This window comes from Panthera onca, chromosome D4 (genome assembly GCF_046562875.1).
Source record: "Panthera onca isolate mPanOnc1 chromosome D4, mPanOnc1 haplotype 2, whole genome shotgun sequence".
Lineage (NCBI taxonomy): Eukaryota > Metazoa > Chordata > Mammalia > Carnivora > Felidae > Panthera > Panthera onca.
This window is the reverse complement of record NC_138351.1, coordinates 11,068,506-11,091,359: the sequence shown is the minus strand read 5'-3', so window position 1 is coordinate 11,091,359 and position 22,854 is coordinate 11,068,506. Positions and strand designations below refer to the sequence as shown.

Genomic DNA, 22,854 nt, shown 5'->3' with positions numbered 1-22,854 from the left:
GCTCAAGCGGAAAGTTGATGGTTGTAAACCGTGTTGGTCGCTGGCCTCTTACAGGTGTGAAGTAGGAGAGAATGTATCATTTGCTCTAGTCCCTGGTCACCAAAGCGAGAGTTTTGAGCCAGCAGAATCAGCATCTCCTGGGACTGTGCCAGACTGAGGCCCCGCCCCATATTTACTGAATCAGGATCCACTTAGCCTCAGGCCATTTGCATGCCCAGTAAGAGAGCCCTGGGATGCACCGGTTTAACTGATAACTGGGTGCTGTGCAGTTAGGTGACTGCTGATTGTCACCACCCTCCTAAATGATTTCATGGCCCCTTAATTGCTCTCCTGATGTGGGCTGCTCATTAAGGGCAGCCAGTTCTTCCCCTTTGCCTATTTCCAAGTATGGCTTGCTTGCCCTCTTAGTAAGGACTTAGGTGAAGGTAGAAGATGAAAATTGGGTGACTGAGCTATGAGAGATACCGTTTCATATGCTTCAGGGAAACAAACTGGAAAGAGTAAAGGGAACTTCCCAGAAAACTTCAGTTGAAAGAAATTAACCAACCAGAATAGAGTCTTCTGGGCTTCTCCAAGAAGTAAGGTGCCCATCAGAGCATTCATTTGTGCTGGGGGCGGGGGGGGGGGGGCACTTGGGAGGGGCAAAAATGAGTCCCTTGAGCTTCTCAAATCGGCAGACAGAAGGTTAGGAACTCTGGCCTTTCCGTGTCAAACATTCAAAGTACACGTAGGCCTGTAGTAATTGGAAAACTGTCCAAAATTTAACATTCATAGATAATCTTGAGGAACCCTGCCAGCCTCTGTCATGTTAGTATGATTTATTTGATTGAAAGACATGATTTTGAAATTACTCTTTAATCCTTGGACAATATTGATTTTTCCTGAACGTTCCCTTAAATTGACTTTAAATAAAGTTAATGTCACCTAAATTTAATTTTTTTGTTTATTGTTGAGATAGCGTGTGAGCAGGGGAGCGGCAGGGAGCAAGGGAGACAGAGGATCTGAAGCGGGCTCTGTGCTGACAGAGAGAGCGCCTGATGCGGGGCTTGAACTCCTAGGCCGTGAGATCATGACCTGAGCTGAAGTCGAAAGCTTAACTGACTTGAGCCACCCAGGTGCCCCTAAGTTTAATTTTTTAAATGCAGTATAAATCATTGAAGTCTAGCTGTTCTTGCTGGGGAGATACCGATCACATGTATAAAGCTCAGTGTCTGTTCCAGGGGCCATGCGGGAAACAGAACAGGTCTCCATGTTTGTGGAAATGGCCAGGAAGTGCTGAGAAAGCAGAAGGGGGGCCCCTTTTAAGTCTTTGAGTGAGAGGTCAGAAAGCGATGGGGTGCTGCTCCTTAGTTAAAAGCTGCCTCACTGTCCCAAAGACAGAGTCCGATTACCATACAGACACATGACCGCCGAGGCTGGCTGCCACCGCTGCTGGAGGGGACGGCACGTGCCTGCCTTCTGCCCTCCATGTCTCACTGCATGTCCGGTTTGCAGAATCCGCATCACCTCCAGAACCCTGGTGACAGGAGGGTCTGGGAAGTGGAGATCCCACACTTGGGTTTCTTGCTGCAGGAAGAGCATGGAACAGGGTGGGAACAGACGTTGAGGACAGTATCCAGCATATCACCATCGTAATGACAACAGCTTACCCTTACACATGCTTTGTGTGTTGTCTTTTTAAAAATATTCTCTTAAAAAATATTTTTACTTATTTTTGAGAGAGAGAGAGAGAGAGAGAGAGAGACAGTGCATGAGCAGGGGAGGGGCAGAGAGAGGGAGACACAGAATCCAAAGCAGGCTCCAGCTCCTAAACCGTGAGATCATGACCTGAGCCACCCGGGCGCCTCTAAAATATTCTTTTTCTCTGAATACCGTGAGCTAACGCAAGGTAAGATGCCAGGTTTACACATGAGGCTCCTGGCCAAATAAGTTAGACGGAGTTACAGCGACGAGCCAGCTCCTACGCCGTGCTGTCTCCTCTCTATTGCTATGTTTTCCGTAGTGCTGGTTAATTGAGTATCATGTGACTAAGTGGGGCTTTAGGGGAGCTCTAGTAGGGACCCCAAGATAGAAGAGGCTCTGTGAGGATGCACACATCCTTAGTATAGCTGGGGTCCATGCTCTGTTCATGGTTGAGGATACTTCCAGCATCAGTGGGCTATTCCCCTTACAGGCAGGTCTTGTAATAATCGTAAAATGCAGCTTTGGGCTCAACGTCGCCTTTCTTTTTTTCTCAAGCAGATGAAGAACTCGGAGAACCGCCACGCAATGAGCTCCCAGTACAGAATGCATTCTTACTACCCGCCTCCCTCCTACCTGGGCCAGAGCGTGTCCCAGATCTTCACTTTCGAGGACGGCCCCTCTTACTCGGAAGCCAAAGCGAGCGGTAGGTGCCCGGTTGTGCAGAGCCTGCATTGGGGTGGAGGGAGGCCGAGCGTCCAAGGCCGGCTCTCTAGGCCTCTCCGAGGGCTTGCCAGTCAGGAGCCCTTGGAAGATCACTGTGCCTCCTCTGTGAGTATCCTTTACAGCTTTTAGTTGTGGGATGTTTTTGCTTCTCTAAATTAATACCACATGATTCTTTTCTGAATGCCTGGAGTGCCAAGAATACAGTGAGAGCCTCCCTCCCATCAGAAGCTAACAAATATATTTTCAGGAGTATCAATATGAAATACAAACTCAGAGGAAACCGTGGTTCAAATCCTGATCATTTTTGGCGAAGTGTTTCTGTGTACTGAATACCTGTTTTCCAAAACTTTTCCATTCTCGAATTGAAGGCGTATTCATCTTTTGGGGGAGCAAATAGAATAATAAAACATTTTTGAATACCATAGGCCTCAGAGTTTATGCAGTAGCAATGCAAATAACTCTGGTATAAAGGCTTTAAAATAAAAATGACTTTAATGAGCCAAAGCACTTTGAAATACACAGTTCCTCAACTTCAATTTTAACCTTCTCCCTGGTATTTACACTGTTGAAGATGGGCAGGTCTCTTATGGCGGCTGTGTTTCCAGACCCCATTTTTAAGATCTTTATATTTAAGCTTTATCTTTTGACCTAGGAAAGTGAGACGCGTATACATTCAAGGCAGAAGTAGAAATCAGGGCAGTAGCAAGTGGTGTGGTAGTAAATCGACTCTTGGAACCCACCCTGTACTACATAAAAAGAGAGGTTTTCAAAATAACTTGACCGTCTACAAAATAACTTGACTCTCTTGGTAAAGCAAGCGTTTAGGGAAGGAGAATCAGAACCATGCTTTGATTTCCAAGTTCAAAACAAGTCTAAAAAAGGTGGGCAATTTATACTTTATTTGCCATACCAAGATGAAATAGAGGACTTCATTAATGTTGAATGTAGAGTACAAGGGAACTGATCACTTTGAACAATAGACGGATGGAAGTACACGTTGATTTTTTTTTTTTTACTTTGACTCTTCTTGTCAGGAGTGTACAAACACAACTCTGTATTATAAATGCTTATACCATAGAACGTACGCCCATATGGTCCTTCTTTCTTACTGTCTCTGATTCTATGTATTTGTCTGGATTTTAAGCTCTTTGGGGACAGAGAACACATGTTACATACCTTTTTACCTGCTATGATGCCTTTTATTTGTTGTTGATTGGTTGAGCCAGTGGATGAACGAATGAATAAATGAATCAGGTATTATTTTTTAAGTGAGCTCGCTCTGTAAAGAAATACCAGCCTAAAGGATCCTAACTCCTTGTCTGATGGAGTCAGTGCAGAATTTAGCGATGAAGCAGTTAAAGAAACGTTCGTTCGTACAGAAAATTAGGAGCGAAACCTGCTTCCAGGAAGAAATTGCCTGAGCTTCTTCTTGCTCCTGGAATAATGGAATATTTTCAGAAGCCACTCACACTCTTGAGAGAAAGGTGTAAATTCAGAGCAGGGCAGGAAGATAAAAAGATAAGAGGAAATTTATTAGAGCGGAGAGGGACAGCTCTGAGGAGGAGCAGGGGGTTTTGGAATTTATGGCAGCAAAGGCAGAGGCTCAGGAGAGAGGTTACAGTCCAGGACCAGAAGGACCAGCGCTCAGAGGGAAAGACTGTGTGAATAACCTCGAGGACTGGTTACAACTTCGCTGGTGATACTTGGGCTTGAAAGTGAGAGGAGACCTCAGACTTGTACTTCTGGCGCCCCGCCCACTCACCACTAATTAATCAGGAGGGTGGAGCTTCCCACAGGAGGGGCTTAGCTGGGAAGGGCCACAGTGAAACTCAGTAACCTCTGCTTTCCAGTTGCCATGGAGCAGGAGAATGTGAATTCATAGAAAATCTACATGTCAGCTAATTTTTTAAAGACGTGCAGCTTCATGACTTCCAAACGCCTGGTATTTGGGGCTTCTGCGTTGCAGGCAGTGTTTACAGAGCAGGTGGAAGGGAAGAGGAAGTTGTGTTTGGGGGCCACCAAGGGCACCCTAGGCGTTATCTCTTGGAACGATGGATCCTCAGTTTTACCATCAGCACTGACACAAGTAGGAAGCACTTGGGGCAACGTAGGCCCTTTTTGCCAAGTGGGGCTGAGGCTGGCGGCAGGGTGCAGTGGGCGGGGGTAGGGGCAGCAGTGTGTTCACTTGTGACAAGGTGGCAGAGGCTGGCCATCAGCCAGTTGCGTTTCTCACTCCTGTCAGGTTTGAGTTGAGATCCTTTGATCGGTTGAGTTAGTAAGATATGATTGGAAGATCTAAGTGGGGACTTGTAAGTAATTAGAAAAGTTGGCTGGTTTGCAGTAGGTTTAATGTTTAAAGTATACATTTGTCCATTAAATTAAATTTTTCTTCAGTTTCTTTTTTTTTTAAATGTGTATTTTTGAGGGGTGCCTGGGTGGCTCAGTTGGCTAAGTGTCCGACTTCAGCTCAGGTCATGATCTTGTGGTTTGTGAGTTCGAGCCCCGTGTTGGGCTCTGTGCTGACAGCTCAGAGCCCGGAGCCTGCTTCACATTCTGTGTCTCCCTCCCTGTCTGGCCCTCCCCTTCTCAAACTCTGTCTCTCTCTCTCTCTCTCTCTCTCAAAAAGTAAATAAACATTAAAAAAAAAAACTTAAAAAAAAAAACAACCTGCGAGTTCTGTGCCTCAGTGTTCCTTGAAGCCAGTGTGATGAAAGCCCCCAGGGAAGCGAGTGTAGATAGAGCAGAACGAATGGTGGAAGTTGGAGCCCCAGGGCCCTCCAGTCTCCGCAGGTGCGTCGCACATGAAGAGGACCAGTGAAGGAGATCGTGGCAGGAGCAGCCCGTGGGGTGGGGGGAGAGCTCGCGGGGATGCTATCTTGGAAGCCATGCGAAGACAACGGTGCATTGAGCAGAGCCACGGAAGTTGGTGGGTCAGATGAGGGCTGGGATCGACCACTGGCTGTTGGGAGGTAGAAATGATGGGGGACCGAGGCCAGCGGGGCTGGAGGTGGGAACCAAAGCCGGACTGCATTCGGGAGTGCGTGGGAGAGAAGGTTGGGGGACCCCAGGCTGGGCACAGACAGGTCTTCAGGGAGTTCTGCTGGGAGGGCAGAAGTGACATGGGCTAGCTGCGGGAGGGGAGCGGAGTTCAAGGAAGATCTTTCTGTCTTTTTCGAAGAAAGGAGACGGGTTTGTGAGCTGACGGGAGTGATCTCGTGGAGGGAAGTTTGCTGGTACGGGATGTGTGGGGCAGGGCCACCGCCAGCAGGTTCCGTGGCAGGGTGTTGAGTCAGCAAGACCAGATGGGATCCTGGGGGTGGGGGGGTGGGGGGGGGGGAAGGGGTTGTGAGTGCTGAGTTACTGGTGTAAGGAGAGGTAAGCAAAGGACCTAAAAGCAAACAAAAACTTAGTTTGACACGGCGATTTTATGTCTGTTGACTCTCACTTGAAACTTGGGGCTTGAATTTTTTTGTCTTTCCTTTTTCTAGGAATTCGTTTGTTTGTTTGTTTTGGAAGCGCAATCCACCTGTCATAAAATTAACGATTCACCATTTTGAAGTATACAATTAAGTGGTGCTTAGGACCTTTGCAGTGTTCAGCAGCCATGACCTTTATTTAGTTCAAAGGCATCTTTATCTCCCCAGAAGGAAATCCCATACCCGCTAAGTGGTCTTCCCTTACTCAACCCTACTCCCCCCACCCCCAGCGCCCTGGCAACCACGAATTTGCTTTCTGTCTTAATGGACTTGCCTATTCTGGAAGGTTCATGGGAATCGTACAACACGTGGTATTTTGTGACTGGCTTCTTTCGCTTAGCGTAACATTTTCAGGGTTCTTCCACGTTGTGACAGGTAGTAAGTACTTCACTCCTTTTTATGGCCTACTGAGAGTCCATTGTGTGACTAAGCCACATCGTCTTCTGTTCATCAGTCAATGGACATTTGGGTTGTTAGTACCTTTTACTGGCTATTGTGAAGAGCACCGCCGGGAATCTTCATGTTCTTTATTTGAAGACCCGTTTTCAGCTCTTCTGAGTACATCCTCAGCAGCGGAATTGCTAGATCGTATAAGTCTGTGTTTAACTTTTTGAGGACCTGTCAAACTCCTCTGCCACGCCATTGCACGTTCCCACCAGTGTATGAGGGTTCCGGTTTCTCCAGCCAGCTCTTGTTACTTTCCATCTTTTTATTAGGATCTTAGTAATTCATTTTTGTTGTATCTTATTAAAGCATCAGACCGTGGTGGATTGTAAAATGTTCATAGTAACAGATGCAGGTGGTTCCCGAAATGGTGGCAGGACCGCCCTGAAACTAACGCTTCCTGGCTCCCAGTAAAGAGGTGCCCTCCACAGCCGTGTCTCTGCGTTAACAGATACACCCGTGCTTATGGGCGGGCGACATTTCATGTCCGTAAGCAGGCATCTTTCTCTACGTGTTGGATTCTTGTGTATAGGTTCTTGGAGTATACTTGACTGGCCAACCCCTGCGAAACGGTTTCAGTTCACAATGAGGAAGATGAACACACTTTGATTTTTTTGTCTGTTTATTTTGCAGTCTCAGTGTAAAGTTAGTTAGAGCTGGTACGTTTCGGTTTCTTCTGGTTCTTTGGCGCCTTCCGGTGCAGACCCAAGTGGCAGGCCCCCTGTGCAAACACCCTTCCTTTACATTCAACCTCTGCTCTTTCCGGGAGAAGGAAACACTCATTTGAGATGCTTCTTACATATTATGAGCTCTTCTTGTATTATTCATTTTGCACCCATAGGATGTCAGCAGCTCCGTGAAGCAAGATACAAAGCATTTACGTTTTCCCCCAAAGGTCAGATGGCCAAGGACAGTGGAAGGGCCTCTCTGAGTTGAAGGCCCTGTTCTCCTTCTGTGATGTCTGGGAAGCTTGCAGGAGCCTAGGCGTTCCCAGACATGACTCTTTTAATCCATTCGGCATTAGCAGTGTTGTAGCTGAGTGACTCTAGAGGTGCCTGATTTCACTGATGGCATCGGCTCCCTCCCCCACTGTTGTCACGACCACACGCAAAGTGGTTAAGCTTTCACCCTGTGGAGTGGTTTTGCTTCCTGCCGCATGTTGGATTTTAGCAAAAGACCGTCCATCTCATTTCTCAGGTGAGAACACTGACGCGGCGCTGCCTGTTGGAAGCACCCTCAGGTCTCCTCCTGCTCACGATCTGGGATGTCACCACCGCCCTTTCGTGAGGGGATGTGAGCTTCTGCCACGGCCCCTGGGTGGGGTGCTGGAAACATTCTGTGCTTCGCATCTCAGTGGAGCCACCACTAACCAGCTGTGTAGCCTTGGGAGTACCAGACTCTCCTCCTGGACTCCTGCTTCCCTCACCCCTTAACAGAAGGCGAGGGGGTGGGATGTGTCAAACCCACACAGGTGTTATGAGGATGAAATCATGTCGCCTATGGAAACAAGCTCTGTAAATCACAAAATGCAGCAAGAGATGGCGAAATACTGTACAAACTTCCACCATTCCTTTCTGCAAGGGGTGTGTTGACATTTCAGGCAGTTCTTCTTGTCAGGGAGAAAGATGTTCTGGAAATGTTTTAGAGTCCTGCTCAGACAGGAAGGAGGGGAGGCCAAGGCATCCGAGGGCTGCTTTTCTTGTGTATATTCTGCTGTGAAGTGTATGGCAAGCCTGCAGGGGAGAAAAACATTGACCCTTTTCTTTCTCTGCTTTAAGGAAAGCTGAGTATGTTTTATGCAACATTTATAAAATGTTAAGTTTAAACTTATCTCTTTAGGAAATGACTTACCATTTGCTAAATTTTAAAGAAAAGCACTTGACTAGTAAACCTGTCTTTATGTAACCATTTTATTTTCAGCTCCAGCTTTGCACAGAAAAGTATGTGGGGCATTCGTTGGCAATGACCGTAGAGGCCAGTGTGTGCAAGGCAATGGATCCCACCCCAGGAGAGGAGATCTGGCTCAGATCCCTAGCTCTGGGCCTGATTGTGCCATGCTCATTTAATCTCTTCCAGCCTTACTTCCCTCATCTGGAAAGTTGAAAAATGTAATAACAGCTTTACCTATTCTATATGGGCCACATAAACAGTTATGTTAAAAAGGCATGGAGGAAGTTGTCAACTCCCTTATTCCCATATGAAGACCTGTCACCATGTCTTAAATATCTTCTATTCCTGCAGGTGACTGGCAGTGGACTGTGCAAATAAAAGTCATTACAATCTAAGGAGGGCCTGTTGTTTAGCCCTACGGGGGCCCTGTTTGAAACTAACCACAGGTGTATCGTGATACTTGAAATTAGTTAGTCGTTGTGGTATTCTGAGTAAGGAAGATGAAGCATAATAATTTAATAAGCATATAATAAACATTTAGAACTAGCAGCTTTGGAGGCTTATTTTTAATGTATCACAAGTGATGTGTTTGCTAAGAAAAGCAGAGGGAACAACCAAGGAAGAGGGGTATGGAAGGACACCAGCAGGTTTCTTTGTAGCTAAAGAATATCCCTGAAAGCGAACTGAAGTGCCGTTTGATGCGGGCACACTGATTTCCATTGTTTCTTCAAACCTCTTTTTCTTCCAACTTGAAAAGAGCCCCCTACAAGGCAAACTGTGGGAAAGATTGAGAACTGAGGGGCCTCCAGCATGTCTTCTGTGTAAAACACTGCCCCCTGACCAGGCCAGCACCAGTCTAGAAAGAACAGGCACTTCCCAAGGACCTACCTGAGGAAGGTCAGACTCACATAAGAAGTTCACTCGCTGTAGCCCTTTCTGCAAGAGTTATCAGAGTGTGGCCTCACGCAGGGAGCACAGCTATCGTGCTCATTCAGGTTTGCGCTTTGCCAGGGGGCCTCACATCATGCCCTGTTCTCAAAGGGCTCCTGGGGTCGTGCGTACGTTCTTGGATGAATAAGAAACCGACCTCTGGATCCTTCCTGCTGGTGCCTCACCAGCCTGGAGTCAGGTGTTCTGGTGAACCAGTCAGTGAAATAAAGCAGACATGGGCAAATGTAGGGTACAACCTCCAGGCTACAACGTATCCTGGATTCATGTCACGTAGACTATTCCCCATATTCCCTTTGGAAAACTCAAACTTAAAAGACTTATTTCTTTGCATATATTGCATGTATTGTTATTTTCATGAATAACACAGCCCTGCAAGTGAGGTCAAGAGGGGCTTCCTCACTAACCATACTTAGGAGAGGCCAGGTGGGGGTGGGGCACTGTGACATCTCTGGCCTTGTCTTCAGCGTTGAGGAACAGGAGCCAGCATAGGAACTCAGGTCTCTGAAGCACTCCTCCGGGCGTTCCTTCTGCTAGGACATCTTATGGTTTCTCTTCCCACCCTTCCCTCACAGTTAGATAGCTCTTCCAACGTCTGTAAGACAAAGTTCTGTGCGCTCGGTGGGGATAACTCATTTAATTCTTTTTTTTTCCCTGAGAGAGAGAGAGAGAGCACATGCAAACAGGGTAGAGGCAGGTAGAGAGAGAAAATCTTAAGCAGGCTCTATGCTCAGTGTAGAGCCCGACATGGGCTCAATCTCCTGACCTGAACTGAAATCAAGAGTTGAACACTTAACTGACCGAGCCACCCAGGTGCCCCTCATTTAATTTTTTTAAAGTTTATTTCATTATTTGTTTTGTGAGAGAGAAAGAACATGTACACATGAGCTGGGGAAGGGCAGAGAGAGAGAGAGAATCCCAAGCAGGCTCTGCACTATCAGCACGGAGGCCGATGCAGGGCTTGAACTCACATACCATGAGATCACGACCAGAGCTGAAATCAAGAGTCAGACGCTTAACTGATTAAGCCATTCAGGCGCCCCCAATTCTTACAGTAGTATTATTACCCCCATAGTATGGATGAGGACAATGAGGCACAGAGACAGTGAGAGGAGAAGAGGTCCTCATTTCCAAGTGGCAGATAGAGAAACTGAGGAACAGTGATGACTGACTTAGCTTGTCTAAGGCCTCACTGAGCAACAGTCTGGCATTCTCATGTGTGAAAAACTTTCATGGAAATGGTGGCTGTCATTGGGGGTTGGAAATGTTCTATCTGCTGAGATCAAAGATACGTATACAATAGTAATACTTTTTCTGTAACAATAAAACTCTGGAACCTACTCTTTCATCATATGCATCATGCAGGAATAACCCTTCTAGGGATGTCTTTCTATAGCATGTGGTTATCACAGAAAACAAAAACAAAAACAACAACAACGCTGTAAAGTAGACTTACAAAACCCACCAGCGTATCAGGTATAATATTTACATTGCTCTCCCCAAAGCTAACTGTAAACTATAGAATGTCTCTTTGACTTAGCACAGTAAAGCCAACTTTTAATTTTGTGGTTATATATGTATTTTCTTTGTATTTAACAGGACAGACTGTTGATATTTGATGAAGGCAGACATAATAAAATTAAACAACTAGTTATCAGATTTGAAATTATAAATGTAAATAGAAACACAATCAACTACTTTTCTATAGTAATTTTTATTTTCTGTGGCTATTCTGTGTTATTTTAAAATTAGGGTGAATAAGGGTCGCCTGGGTGGCTCAGTCGGTTAAGCATCCGACTTCAGCTCAGATAGTGATCTCATGGCTTGTGGGCTCGAGTTCCACGTCGGGCTCTGTGCTGACAGCTCGGAGCCTGGATCCTGCTTCAGATTCTGTGTCTACCTTTCTCTCTCCTCCTTCTCTGCTCATTCTCTCTCTGTCTCTCACTTTCTGTCTCAAAAATAAATAAACATTAAAAAGAAATTAGGGTGAATTGAAGGCTTGTCTGTTTTCCCCAGATACTTTTTGAGAAAGGCAGTATTTTACATTCTCCCTAGTCTGTCCGTAGCTTATTATGAGGCTGCTTTTTACATCTTTAATCTATTTATTCTCTTAAAACTCTAAGTTCAGTATACAGGGCCCCCTTTGCAGGGGTTTTCCTTTGGGCTAAAGATGGGTCTAGAACAGGGCACAGAGGGTGAGCTCTGGAAACTATGCTTTTAGGAACTCCTGCGTGTCCTGACATAACTAGACTGAACATAATCAACTAGAAGACCGTGCGTGCCCGTGTCGTCTGTGCTGATTTTACGTTAATGGAGTTCAAGTGAGATGTCTGGTCCCCTGCCTGCCTGATCATGCAGGGAGCCCAGCCCTCTGTGGGCACATCACACATCACTGAGTTTGCCGATTCTGTTGCTCATTCAGTGACCATTTCTACTTAAAAATCCTGAAGAGGTAGCATCCCCCTGGGCACAGACTTGGGGGATACAGGAGCCACTCTGGCTAGAGCATCCGATGTCCTCACACGTGAGATTTCATCTCCGTCTGACCTGAATGCACTGGGCCTCAGTGATGCTTTCCCGGCCTGGTGCGGAGTAACTCGGGAGTTTATTTCCCCCCCTCGGCTCCTCAGAGGCACGGCCCAGGCCAAGTACAACTTGAATAACCTTCAGGAGAGCTGTGCTGTCCTTCTGTCGGCCGCTGTCTTTGAAAATTGCCTCCAGAGTTAGTGAGCAGGAACAGTTAAGATTTACAAACAATGATGAAGCTTGTCAAGCATCTTTCACCATCCATCATCCAGGTGCCGTGCCTGGGCGGTGAAGTGTTCTTCATAAAAACCAGCTCAGTGTGAAATACACCTCGCTGCAATGTTTACTGCTCTGAAGCTCGTCAGCGGCCCTTTATAGTAAATCCAGATTGCGATGTGACATTACAGTATATCATTGCCCGGCGCGGTGGGGTTTACACTGCGAATGAGTGCACTGCACACCAGATGAGGTGTCCAAATTGAGTTATGTCAGAATTTGGCTGTTATATGGGGATAGCTTTTGTTTTCCGAACACTGAAAGTTAGCTTTATATGTATTTATATATAGGCATATACTTCCCATCTTGCGCATATACACGGGTATACAATATAGACTGAGGTCAGCTTCCAACTGGGCTTCTGCTGTAAAGAATGGTGGCCAGCGTTTATGTGCCTTCCAACCGTTGTTCACTGAGACTGGCATAACTTTATGGAATCTTCGCGGGGGACTAGGGTAGATGGTTACTTCACTGCGGAAGTGGGGTTGCCTCTGTCCTGCCTGCACTGGTCATTTTCACCGTCTTTTCTTACAAAGCCAAGGAACCCTTTCTCCCGGGATTATTGCAGTATGCGGGAATGATCCCTGTGATGAGGGGCAAAGCGAAGAAACCCCACAGGACCGCTCCGCCTGCCGTGGAGCGCTGCACCTGTCAGCTGAGCACATGCACTTGGGGAGGTCTCTGTGAAGGCAGTTGCTTATTTATGGTTTTTCTAGTGGGTATCAAAATCCTAGTGCTGCCTCTGTTATCTTGAAAGATGCTGCCTCCAAGAAAAGATTTATGGTGTTTTAGCTTAAATCTGCAAAATAAAAGAGCACACTGAATTTATTGCATGATCGGGTTTATTTACATTCACCCTAAAAGTGCTGATATTAAAAATGAGCTCCATAAAAAAATAATATTCAGGCCCTGCAGCCCCAGGATCATCTTCTTAACACATATATTTTTAAATTCTGTCTTCAGTGTAGCAGGGAACCCATCAGGAGAACCGTCTTGCGGTCTTTTCATATCTGGCGCCACAGTGAATCCGGGGCTCCCGGCGTCGCTACAGTGAATCTGGGGCTCCCGGTGTACACCCAGCCTAGGGTGGGGGTCCTCCCCCCTCCTTTAAACGCAGTGGTAAGCCCCCCTCCCGCCCCTGCCCTCTGCTCTTCTTCTGGCCGTTCTCTCTGAGTCGCAATGTCTTCTTACTGGAGATTGATTAACGGTGCCACTTCTGAGCTTCCTCAAGCGGCACAGGACACAATTGCGGGAATGCGGTGCTGGCCTCTAGAGGTGGGACAGGGGCCAGAAGCCGTCCGTTGGCTCCGGCGCCAGGGGAGGGAGAGAACAGCCCCCATGTCCGCCCAACGCATTCTGTCCCTCGGGGGCTTTGCCATCAAACGCAGGATGGCCAGTTAAAGTCAAATTTCAGATTGAACCACAAAAAATGATTTTAATATAGTCATGTCCACAACACTTTATTATGCTAGAAGTTCTCTATTTTGTCTGAAATTTAAATTTAATTCAGTGTCCCGTGTTTTTATTTGTTAAATCTAGCCATCTTCATGCTCCATTCAAGTCTTAAGCACCGATTTAGGGCGCTGGGGTAAAAGGCAGAAATGAAACGTGGACACAGGCCAGCGATGCTTTCTGGAAGCATCTTCAGCAGTTGTAAGAGTCGCTTCGTTTATATTTCTATAAAAAATAGTACAAGAGGCAGCGCTGACCATGCTTGGGGATGGTCTCTTTTGGTGAAAGCCGTTTGTGGGTTTCTCAGTGTTCCAGTAATACAACAGCGAATAAAAATTACTCCGCTGGCCGCTCAGCATCGGAATGGAAATGTACACGGTCTGTGTGTTTGGTTCAGTTGTATCCGTGTGCAGTTTTGCCAGGCACAACAACAACTCTTGAAACTCTCAGCAGGACCAGTTTCTCTCTGTCTCCCCCCGCCCGCCACCAGGATACACGCGGGCGGTTCGGTCCGTACCCGAGTAATAAACTCTAGGAGTGCAGTGACCTGGCCTCGTACCTGGGATGTGAACCATGGTGGAGAGGACGGGACAGGGACCCTTTCATGTCAGCAGATCTCGGGAACACATGCCCTTCCCTTCCTGTCCACAGAAGAACAGCTTTGCCTCATCAAAGCCTTGCGGGGCGGGGCGGTGGAGGGGAGTTGCCACGTGCCCAGCCGTCTTGCTCTTATTCGGGACTTGGTTGAGGTCTCTCTGTAACCTAAGGGGGAGGTTTTGCTTCCTCAGTTAGAAACGGGGATCACAACCGAACTTTATGGACGAAGGTTCCAAATACGTAGCCCTGCCCGGGCATGTTTGCCTTTGTTACTAACACGGTTAAGAGGTGGCCTGGGGCTTGATTGATTGATTTGTTTGCTTATAACAGCTTTATTGATACATAGTTCACACACCATAAAATTCACCTCCTTAAAGCGTACAGTTCAGTGGTTTTTAGTGTGTTGACAAAATTGTGCCGCCATCACTACAATCTAATCCCAGAATGTTTCCATCACCCCAAAAGGTTCCCCATATGCAGTCGCCCCTCATTTCTGCCTCCCTCCCAGCCCCTGGAAGAAGCTACTGTTCTATTTTCTGTCTGTGGATTTGCCTATTCTAGATATTTCCTATAAATAGAATGCTAGAAGATGTGACCTTTAGCGCATGGCTTTTTTTCACTTAGTATTACGTGTCCGAAGTTTGTCCACGTGGTACCCATGTGACAGAGCTTTGTTCCTTGTCGTGGCCCAACAATATTCCATTATGTGGAAGGGCTTGGTTGGTTTTGAGTTCAGAAACTATTGCAGGGCCCAGCAAAACTATTAAACCGCAAGATTCTCAAGGTGAAATACGTGTTTAATCTCATTTTAGTAAATCTCTAGCTCTTTCAACTCAACACATGAATGCCTGTAATGAGTAGAACCCTACTACAGGAAATGAGAGGAGCGGGTGTATACGGGCGTTGAACAAAGCAAGGCTGTGTTATTTTCTTGTTTTCTGCTAATACCATTTATGTTCTTCTGCCAGGCCGCCATAGGAAACTCACACAGACTGGGTGGGTTAAATAACAACTTTATGTCCTCACAGCTCTGGAGGTTAGAAGTCCCAGGTCAAGGTGTGGTTGGGGTTATGGCCGGCCGCCTCACTGTGTCCTTCTCACGTGGCCTTTTTTCGCTGTGTGCTCAGAGAGCCAGAAAGAAAAAGAGCTCTGATCTTCTCTTATTCTTCTTAGAAGAACACTAGTCCTGTCCAACCGGGGCCTCACCTGTATGACCCCATTTAACCTCAGTTAACTGTCTCCCTGAAGGCCCAATTTCCAATACAGTCTTACTGGGGTCTAGGGATTCCACATAGGAATTTGGGGCAACACAGTGGAGTCTGTAACACTGTTGAAGAATTCAGTGTCTCTAAACATCTCCTCCTCTTGATGAGGTTCTTGGGACATAGGAGAAGGACGGCGAGGCCTGGTGAACCAGTGTGTTCCTGGTCCCGTGCTAATGTCTGGAATTTGCTGACCACTCACTCGCCTTCCAAACTCTCTGACATGCCGATTAGCCCACGGCAAACCCTGGTCTCACGGTCAAATCCCCAAAGCAGGGGTTTTTTCCAGAGATGGAGTCTTCCACAGTCGAGCACACTCCAGTCACCAGGAGTACTTCCCTTCCAGGTTGTTGCTCTTCTTTCCTGCATTCCCCGCCCGCACCCCCCCCCCCCCCCCACGAGAGTTTGGTAACTTTCTTTTTTTCCCATTTCTGATTTTGGGAGAAGGATTTCTAATTTGTCATCACTGCCCTTGTAGTGCGCTGCATAACTTTAAACAATTCAAAATTGTTTATCAAAATCAAAGAGGCTTCTATCTCCCTTATCATTCAGGAAATTATCAAAATCAAAATCAAAGAGGCTTCTATCTCCCTTATCACTCAGGAAATTCCAAGGGTTTTAGGAGCTCTATGTGAGGAACCAAGGACGAAGATCAAGTATCTTTCTTTGAATCCATGGGTAAGTGGAGATAAAATCATTGACCCTATTTTAGAGCAGAGCAAACTTCTGAATAGAGGGAATAAGTGGCACAGCTTGGAATGGACTGTCTCCTGACTCCATGTTTCTCTTCCCAACCTCAGACTGTCAGCCTTGCAGCTCTCCTCTTCAGTCGGCTATCTTTGGCCTGCACCATCAAATACAGGAGCTTCTATAGACAGGAGCTTCTGTCTTCTATAGACAAATAGGAGCTTCTATAGACAAATAGGGCTATTTTAATTTAAATGAATTAAAATTTAAAATCGAGTTCTGTCACACTAGCCACATTCTAGTGCCCAGCAACCACATGTGGCTAGTGGCCGCCATATTGGATAATGCAGAAATAAGACATGTCCATTATCACAGGCGTTCTATTGGACGGTGGTTCCATCTTAGACAAGTGGGAGCTACTTTCTTATGGAAGAGGCTCATGGTCTTTAAACCTGAGACAGAGGAGTCACTCAAATAACACAAGTTCAACAAACGTTATTTTAAAAGTCTAACTTTTGGGATGCCTGGCTGGCTCAGTTGGGAGAACGTGTGACTCTTGATCATGGGGTTGTGAGTTCAAGGCCCACACTGGGTGTAGAGATTAAAGAAAGAAAGAAGGAAAGATTCAGCAACATATAATAAAAGTCTGACTTTTGTGGGAGTATCGGCCCTTCTTCAAATAACATGTGGGGTTGAGGAGGACTTTTTAGGGAAAAGTGATTGAATGATTAAAGGGAACAGTAGCCTAACCCATCTTTGGACCTGACCCGTGTTGTACACTTTTGCTTTTAAATAGCAGATGGAAGTGAGTAAACTAGAACTTGGTTAATCCCAGTCCAAGAATGGGTAGAAAATGTGTCTTCTGGCCATGGCGAGGCATGTGAGCTTTGGGGACTTACCAGGGCTTGCTTGCATTAAAACCTAGAGGAGAAAAGTGGCATGGATCACCTGTCAGAGGGACCACTTGCAAATATGGTTTCCCATTCTGTGAATTTCACTCTGGATTATGTTGTATCCTTTGATACACACAGACATGTTTAATTGTGATGAAATCCAATCTGTCTTTTCTCTTCTGTTGCCTATGCATTTGAGGTTGTATCCAAGAAGCCATTTCCAAATCTAACATCATGAAGCTTCCCTCCCCCATGTTTTCTTCCAAGTGTTCTATACTTTAAGCTCTAACATTTAGGTCTTTGATCTATCTTGAGTTCATTTTTCTGTAAGGTAAGGGTCCAATTTCATTCTTTTTTTTAATGTTTATGAGAGGGAGAGAGAGTGATCAGGGGAGGGGCAGAGAGAGAGGGAGACACAGAATATGAACCAGGTTCCAGGCTCTGAGCTATCAGCACAGAGCCCAACATGGGGCTCAAACCCATGAACCCACGATCATGACCTGAGCCAAAGTCGGACGCTCAACCGACTGAGCCACCCAGGTGCCCCCAACTTCACCCTTTTTTGCATGTAGATATGCAGTTTTCCCAGAACCATTTATTGAAGGCTCCTTTCCCTTTTGAATGGTCTTGGCACCAAGAGGGAAAAGGGGCAGAAGGGTTAACGTTTGACACTCATCTGTGGCCTTTTTCTGTGATTATCAGAGAACACTAGGCATTGTGGGTCAGATTCCACAGTACAAGCCTATAAAGTTGCCAGTTGGAGATTCCCATGGATATCATTGGTGAATAGATCGTCTTGGTTATTTTTTTTTTACTTTTGTTTACTTGTCTCTCCCTGCTATCTCAACTGTACTTTTTTTCTTCCCCTTACAGTTGTGAAATAAAGGAGAATAGAATAAAGAAGGGAATGGGGGGCACCTGGGTGGCTCAATCGGTTAAGTGTCTGACTTTGGCTCAGGCCATGATCTCACATTACGTGAGTTCCAGCCCCACATTGGGCTCTGTGCTGACAGCTCAGAGCCTGGAGCCTGCTTCCGATTCTGTGTCTCCCTCTCTCTCTGCCCCTCCCCTGCTCGCTCTCTCTCTCTCTCTCTCTCAAAAATAAATAAACATTTAAAAAAAAGGGGGGGAGGGACTCCTTCCAACATCAGGATCATAGTAGAGCAGTGAGAATAGTAGTGTGGGTAAAAGACTGACTGATTTTCCAATTTTCTAATTGGAAATGGAGTTTTTCTACAAGAACAGTGACAAATACTAAATTTTAAAATGCCCAGTTTTTTAAGGTGATCTGAAGTTGTTTACATGTAAGAGATGATAGACTCTCCTTAGGTGAGCTCCGGGGGGGGAAAGCCCTGAAATCCTTCAGTGTTCTAGAGGAATATTCCAAAGCAAACAGACTAGGGAACAGAGAGCAGATCAGCAAGAGAGGGGGATGATAATGCCTGGCTGGCTGCAGCCTGAAGTTGTCAATCACCCCTTAATGTTTACAGAAGCAAAAAGTCAATGTGTAGTTGTTTTAATTTGACACACTCTTGGGTTGAGAGAGTGTAATCGCTGGAGGGGATAGTTAAGTGGCTGTCTGGGTCTGACTCCTGTGCTAAGCGCTTTTCTGATGAGCAATAGATTGCGTTAAATACCGGCGTAATTGCTCGCTTCCACATACCAGCCTCGCACAGCCTTGTACGACATTTCTGTTGCCTGAGGCTGTTGGGGTTTATGCTGCAAAGAGAGTCCGTATGTTCATTTTCATGAATCAATGTCGGTTTTTGAAAAGCAGTTGTTACAGCGCTAAGTGGACTGAAATAAATTACAACCCCTCCAGGCCCATTGGAGTAAATCAGAACTGCTTATATCCATCTGAGTGGTCTTTTGAGTATAAATGACTTTTTGTTTACTTATCAAACCAAATGTTTGTCTCCAGGAAATGGAGGCAAATGATTTGCTCATTTTTTAATCCTGCAAATAGCACTTTGCTGCTGTTAAACCAGAGAGGTTTATTGTGTATTGTTCTGGGCATTGATAGGTAGAAAAGTGTCCCCATGCAGTAAGTGACAGTATCCCCAAATCGTTTTCAAGGCCGGGAACACTTTATTGTAATTACAGCAAATGTGAGTGTCACCTCGTCTCCAGCCACTACCAATAAGGGCAGTAGTGCACTGGGCTCTAGAAGGAGAGCATGCTATGCTGTCTCGCCCCAGAACTTTCTTAGCAGAGGAACTACATGTTGAGAGATGGATTTCTCTCCTTGTGTTTGGCTCTGCTTTTCTAGGAAAGGTGTGTGCTACCTGATACTTCGGGTGTTGAGAGAAAACTGCTAAAGTGGCTGCATTCGTTCCTTTTGCAAATTCAGGTGACAGGAGGTCTGACTCTTCGTAGTTGGGACTCAGATACTGCCGATTTGATCATGCTGGCTCTGTTATCGGGAAATATCTGGTACACGTTTTTTTAATGTGTATTTTATTTTTGAGAAAGGGAGACAGAATTTGAGCAGGGGTGGGGCAGAGAGAAGGAGACACAGAATCTGAAGCAGGATCCGGGCTCTAAGCGGTCAGCACAGAGCCTGACGCAGGGCTCAAACTCACAAACCATGAGATCATGACCTGAGCCGAAGTCAGACTTTCAATCGACTGAGGCACCCAGGCGCCACTCTGGTGCATTTAATAGTAGGTGAGAGAACAATCTCATGATTTCCTTTTCTTCATTTCTTTATCTTCTGTTTTCTTTTCGGTCAGGCCATTGTCTTCTTCCACTTACCTGTTCCAGTCCACAGAGCTTGCTGGGTCATGTTAGTAACATCTTTCACAGTGAAGCACTAATAATTTTTGGTTTTTTTGAGAGAGAGAGAGAGAGAGAGAGAGCGAGCGTGCAAAGGGGGAGGGGCAGAGGAGAGAGAGAGAATCCTAAGCTGGCTCCATGCTCAGTGCAGAGCCCACTACAGGGCTCGATCCCACAACCCTGGCATCATGGCCTCAGCTGAAATCAAGAGTCAGATGCTCAACCAACTGAGCTACCCAGCACCCCTCATTTATTTTCAATTATACTTTTTCTTCGATGCTAAATATATATAACATAAAAATGGGCATTTTAAAGTGTATAGTTTAGTGGCATTAAATACATTCCGAGGGTTGTGTAACGGTCCAAGGTTAGGCTAAGGTCAGTGGCAATCCTTGATCTGGGAGAGGCAAGGTGGTGGGGTTTTCAACTCCCGGGTGGCCTCCTGACACTACACCTGTGGCTGTATCCACTTTCTCATGTTTGATGCTTTTCTCTTTACTTACTTATTTTCTTGGGCTCATGGTCAAATTTTCTAAGGTTTTCACTGGTTTTATTGGTCATTTCATAGCAGCACCGTACAAGTTCATGTGTAGATTTTGGTTGACATAACTTAAGTTCTTGAAGAGATTTTTGAAATTACTTCCAGATTTTTCTTTCAATCCCAACAACAACAACAACAACAACAACAAAAAGTGTGGGTGTCTGTGGTAATAAAGCCACTGACTTCACGAAGTCACTTTCCCAAAGAATGTGACCACTAAATGGCAGAGCTGGGATTCAAAGTCAGATCTGTCTTTCAAGCTCACATCCCCACCCCATCAACACTCTGTTATTAGGCAACTTGGTGGGATATAACGAAAGCCTGTCTCCGCTTGGGTTCTGCTGAAAAGCAGAGCTCAAGACAAGGACTGCTGTGCTGTGGTACGGTCGGTGGTAGTTCCAAGGAGGAAGAGTGAAGGAAGGAGGAAAGGCCAGCGTAAAGCTGTGTTATGATCTGAGTCACTGAGGACAGCAACAGGCGTTAGATCTGGAACCTTCTGAAGAGCTCCTGGAAACCTCTCAAAGTTGTCTACCTGGGGGTAAAGCAGGGGAAGCATCTATCCATAGGCTCCCATCCCCCACTGGCTAAGGCATCAAGCCCCTCACTCTGATTTGCACACGTGTGCTGGAAGAACTGTGGTATCTGTGGCATCAGAGAAGCCCTGGGACAGGAAGTCAGTGACCCACGGTCTGCTCTGGATGCAGGATGCTGTTGCAGGGACGTGAGTTCAAGCTCGCGTGGAGGTGTTGCCTCTAGGGTGTAAGTCAAACACCACGGGCGTCTAGTGCTGTTTGCTTATTGGAGCAACTCCAATCATTTCAACTCACATATGACAGTGAATTTACCCAGCTCTGTTTTCCATGAAAGTAACACATAGCTGCCTGACTTAACGTCCTGGATTTCAGGTAGTGTGAATTATTTTTATTTCCTTAAATTCCAAAAGTCATTGGGATGGTGGGATACACGGCCAGTTGCCAAATGGATTTCCTTTCCATCTGGGAACATCAGCCAGGGAAAGGAACTGGAAAGACTGGTGGAAATTAGCCCGTTGGAGATGTGCAGGTTCTGATTTACTGATGAAGTACCCCATTCTAGAGATGATTTACTGAGGTAAGAAAGACAGAAAAGATACCATGGTAAAGAAATTATTTTTACCTTTCTTAACCAAAATATGTGGATTTAATGAAAGATTAAAGGTATGAGTGAGCCGGGCGCCTGGGTGGCTCGGTTGGTTGAGCATCTGACTCTCGATTTTGGCTCAGGTCGCTATCTCAGGGTCACGGGATCGAGCCCCGAGTCGGGCTCCATGCTGACGGTGTGGAGCCTGCTTGAGGTTCTCTCTTCTCTTCTCTGCTTTTCTCCCCAGCTCACGTTGCTCTTTCTAAAATAAATGATGTGAAAAAAAAGCGACCCTTCAGAGAATGTGGTTGGTTTGGGGGATTAAACAGTGATTCATGGTCAAATGACTCTCTTTTTCTGTGTAACTTTTGAGGGGAGGGGTGAGACACCATTGGATAGTGGAGCATTGAGTTGGGTGTGTCTCAGACGTGGGTTATTGCGTAGTGCCGCGTGACCCTGAACTTCAGTTTTCATACCTGTAAGTTGGAGGTAAGAGTATGCATTTCGTTGTGTTAGTGTGAATCAAGTGAAGTAATATATGAAAAGGAATTAGGATTGCATATGGCACGTGGTTAGTGTTCAATAAACTGTAGCACCTGTTACTGGTTTTCTGGTGATTCCATGATCTCCATTGAAAGTTCTGGATTGAATTTATGCATGTTAAAGGAACCAAATCCAGGAAAGAAATGAAGGGATTAGTAGGGTTGGCTATGATCATCCTTTCCAACTTCTTCACGCAGTAAGGACACACACGTCTAGGACTTTCTCTTATTTTCAGTATTCTGGCCCCCCTCTTTTGAGAGAGAATGATCTGGTAAATAACATGGTAAAATAATATTGGTTTTTTGTCTTCGTCCTGATTATTTTCATTTTAAAAAGACATCCATGTTTATTCTGAAGAATCTTTCATAGTAGAATTTCAGATATTTAGGTCTGCGGGTAGCAGGTGTATTTTGAGGACAGAATCTCTTGTCCCCTGGATCTCAAATCACTTGTTCATAAGTAACCCTCTTTTTTGTGTGCATGGAGCCAAGCCTGATGCAAGCATCTGGGTTTTTGACTTGCTTTAAATTTGGCTTTATTCCAAACATTTATAAGCATATTATCATATCACACATTTATAACAACAGGCTATGCGTTGTAAGGCATTACTCTTCTATAATGTTTCAGAGACATCATAGTATATTTTTATTCTGGTTCTTTGCTTTGCAAGGTGTTTGAAGTTGTATTTTAGAAGGTTATTAACAAGATAATTTGGTGAATCTCGTTGCCTAAAGCACACATTGCAAAGTGACCAGCTTAACCATAGGATTGTTCAGACCTCTGTTGGATAAAGACCTGCTGTATCACAACAAATTGGCGGTATTAATGAAATGCATTGCAAATTTTATCAGCAAATTAGACCTTCTATGAAGTAGCATTTTCAAAAATCAAAATAGTTTACAGTGGTCCCTATGAACAATATAACTAGGCTGTAGTTAATTTTTTCTTCCTACTAGTTTGCAGTCAGGAATTCCATGCTTCCATCAAGATGAAACTTGCTGTGTACAGCTACGTTTTGT

At 45.6% G+C, this 22,854-nt stretch overlaps 1 protein-coding gene across 2 annotated transcripts in view; it reads left to right on the top strand.

Annotated features, from left to right (window-relative positions):
- The window catches only part of DMRT1 (doublesex and mab-3 related transcription factor 1), a 107,718-nt gene that overhangs the window by 63,470 nt on the left and 21,394 nt on the right, over positions 1-22,854 (top strand). The window contains exon 4 of one of the 2 annotated variants that reach the window (XM_060610129.3): positions 2,242-2,386. In XM_060610129.3, coding sequence (XP_060466112.2) covers positions 2,242-2,386 — 145 coding nt within the window. Of the gene's footprint in view, positions 1-2,238; positions 2,387-22,854 lie in introns of both variants that reach the window. The other variant, XM_060610128.3, reaches the window with a different exon arrangement.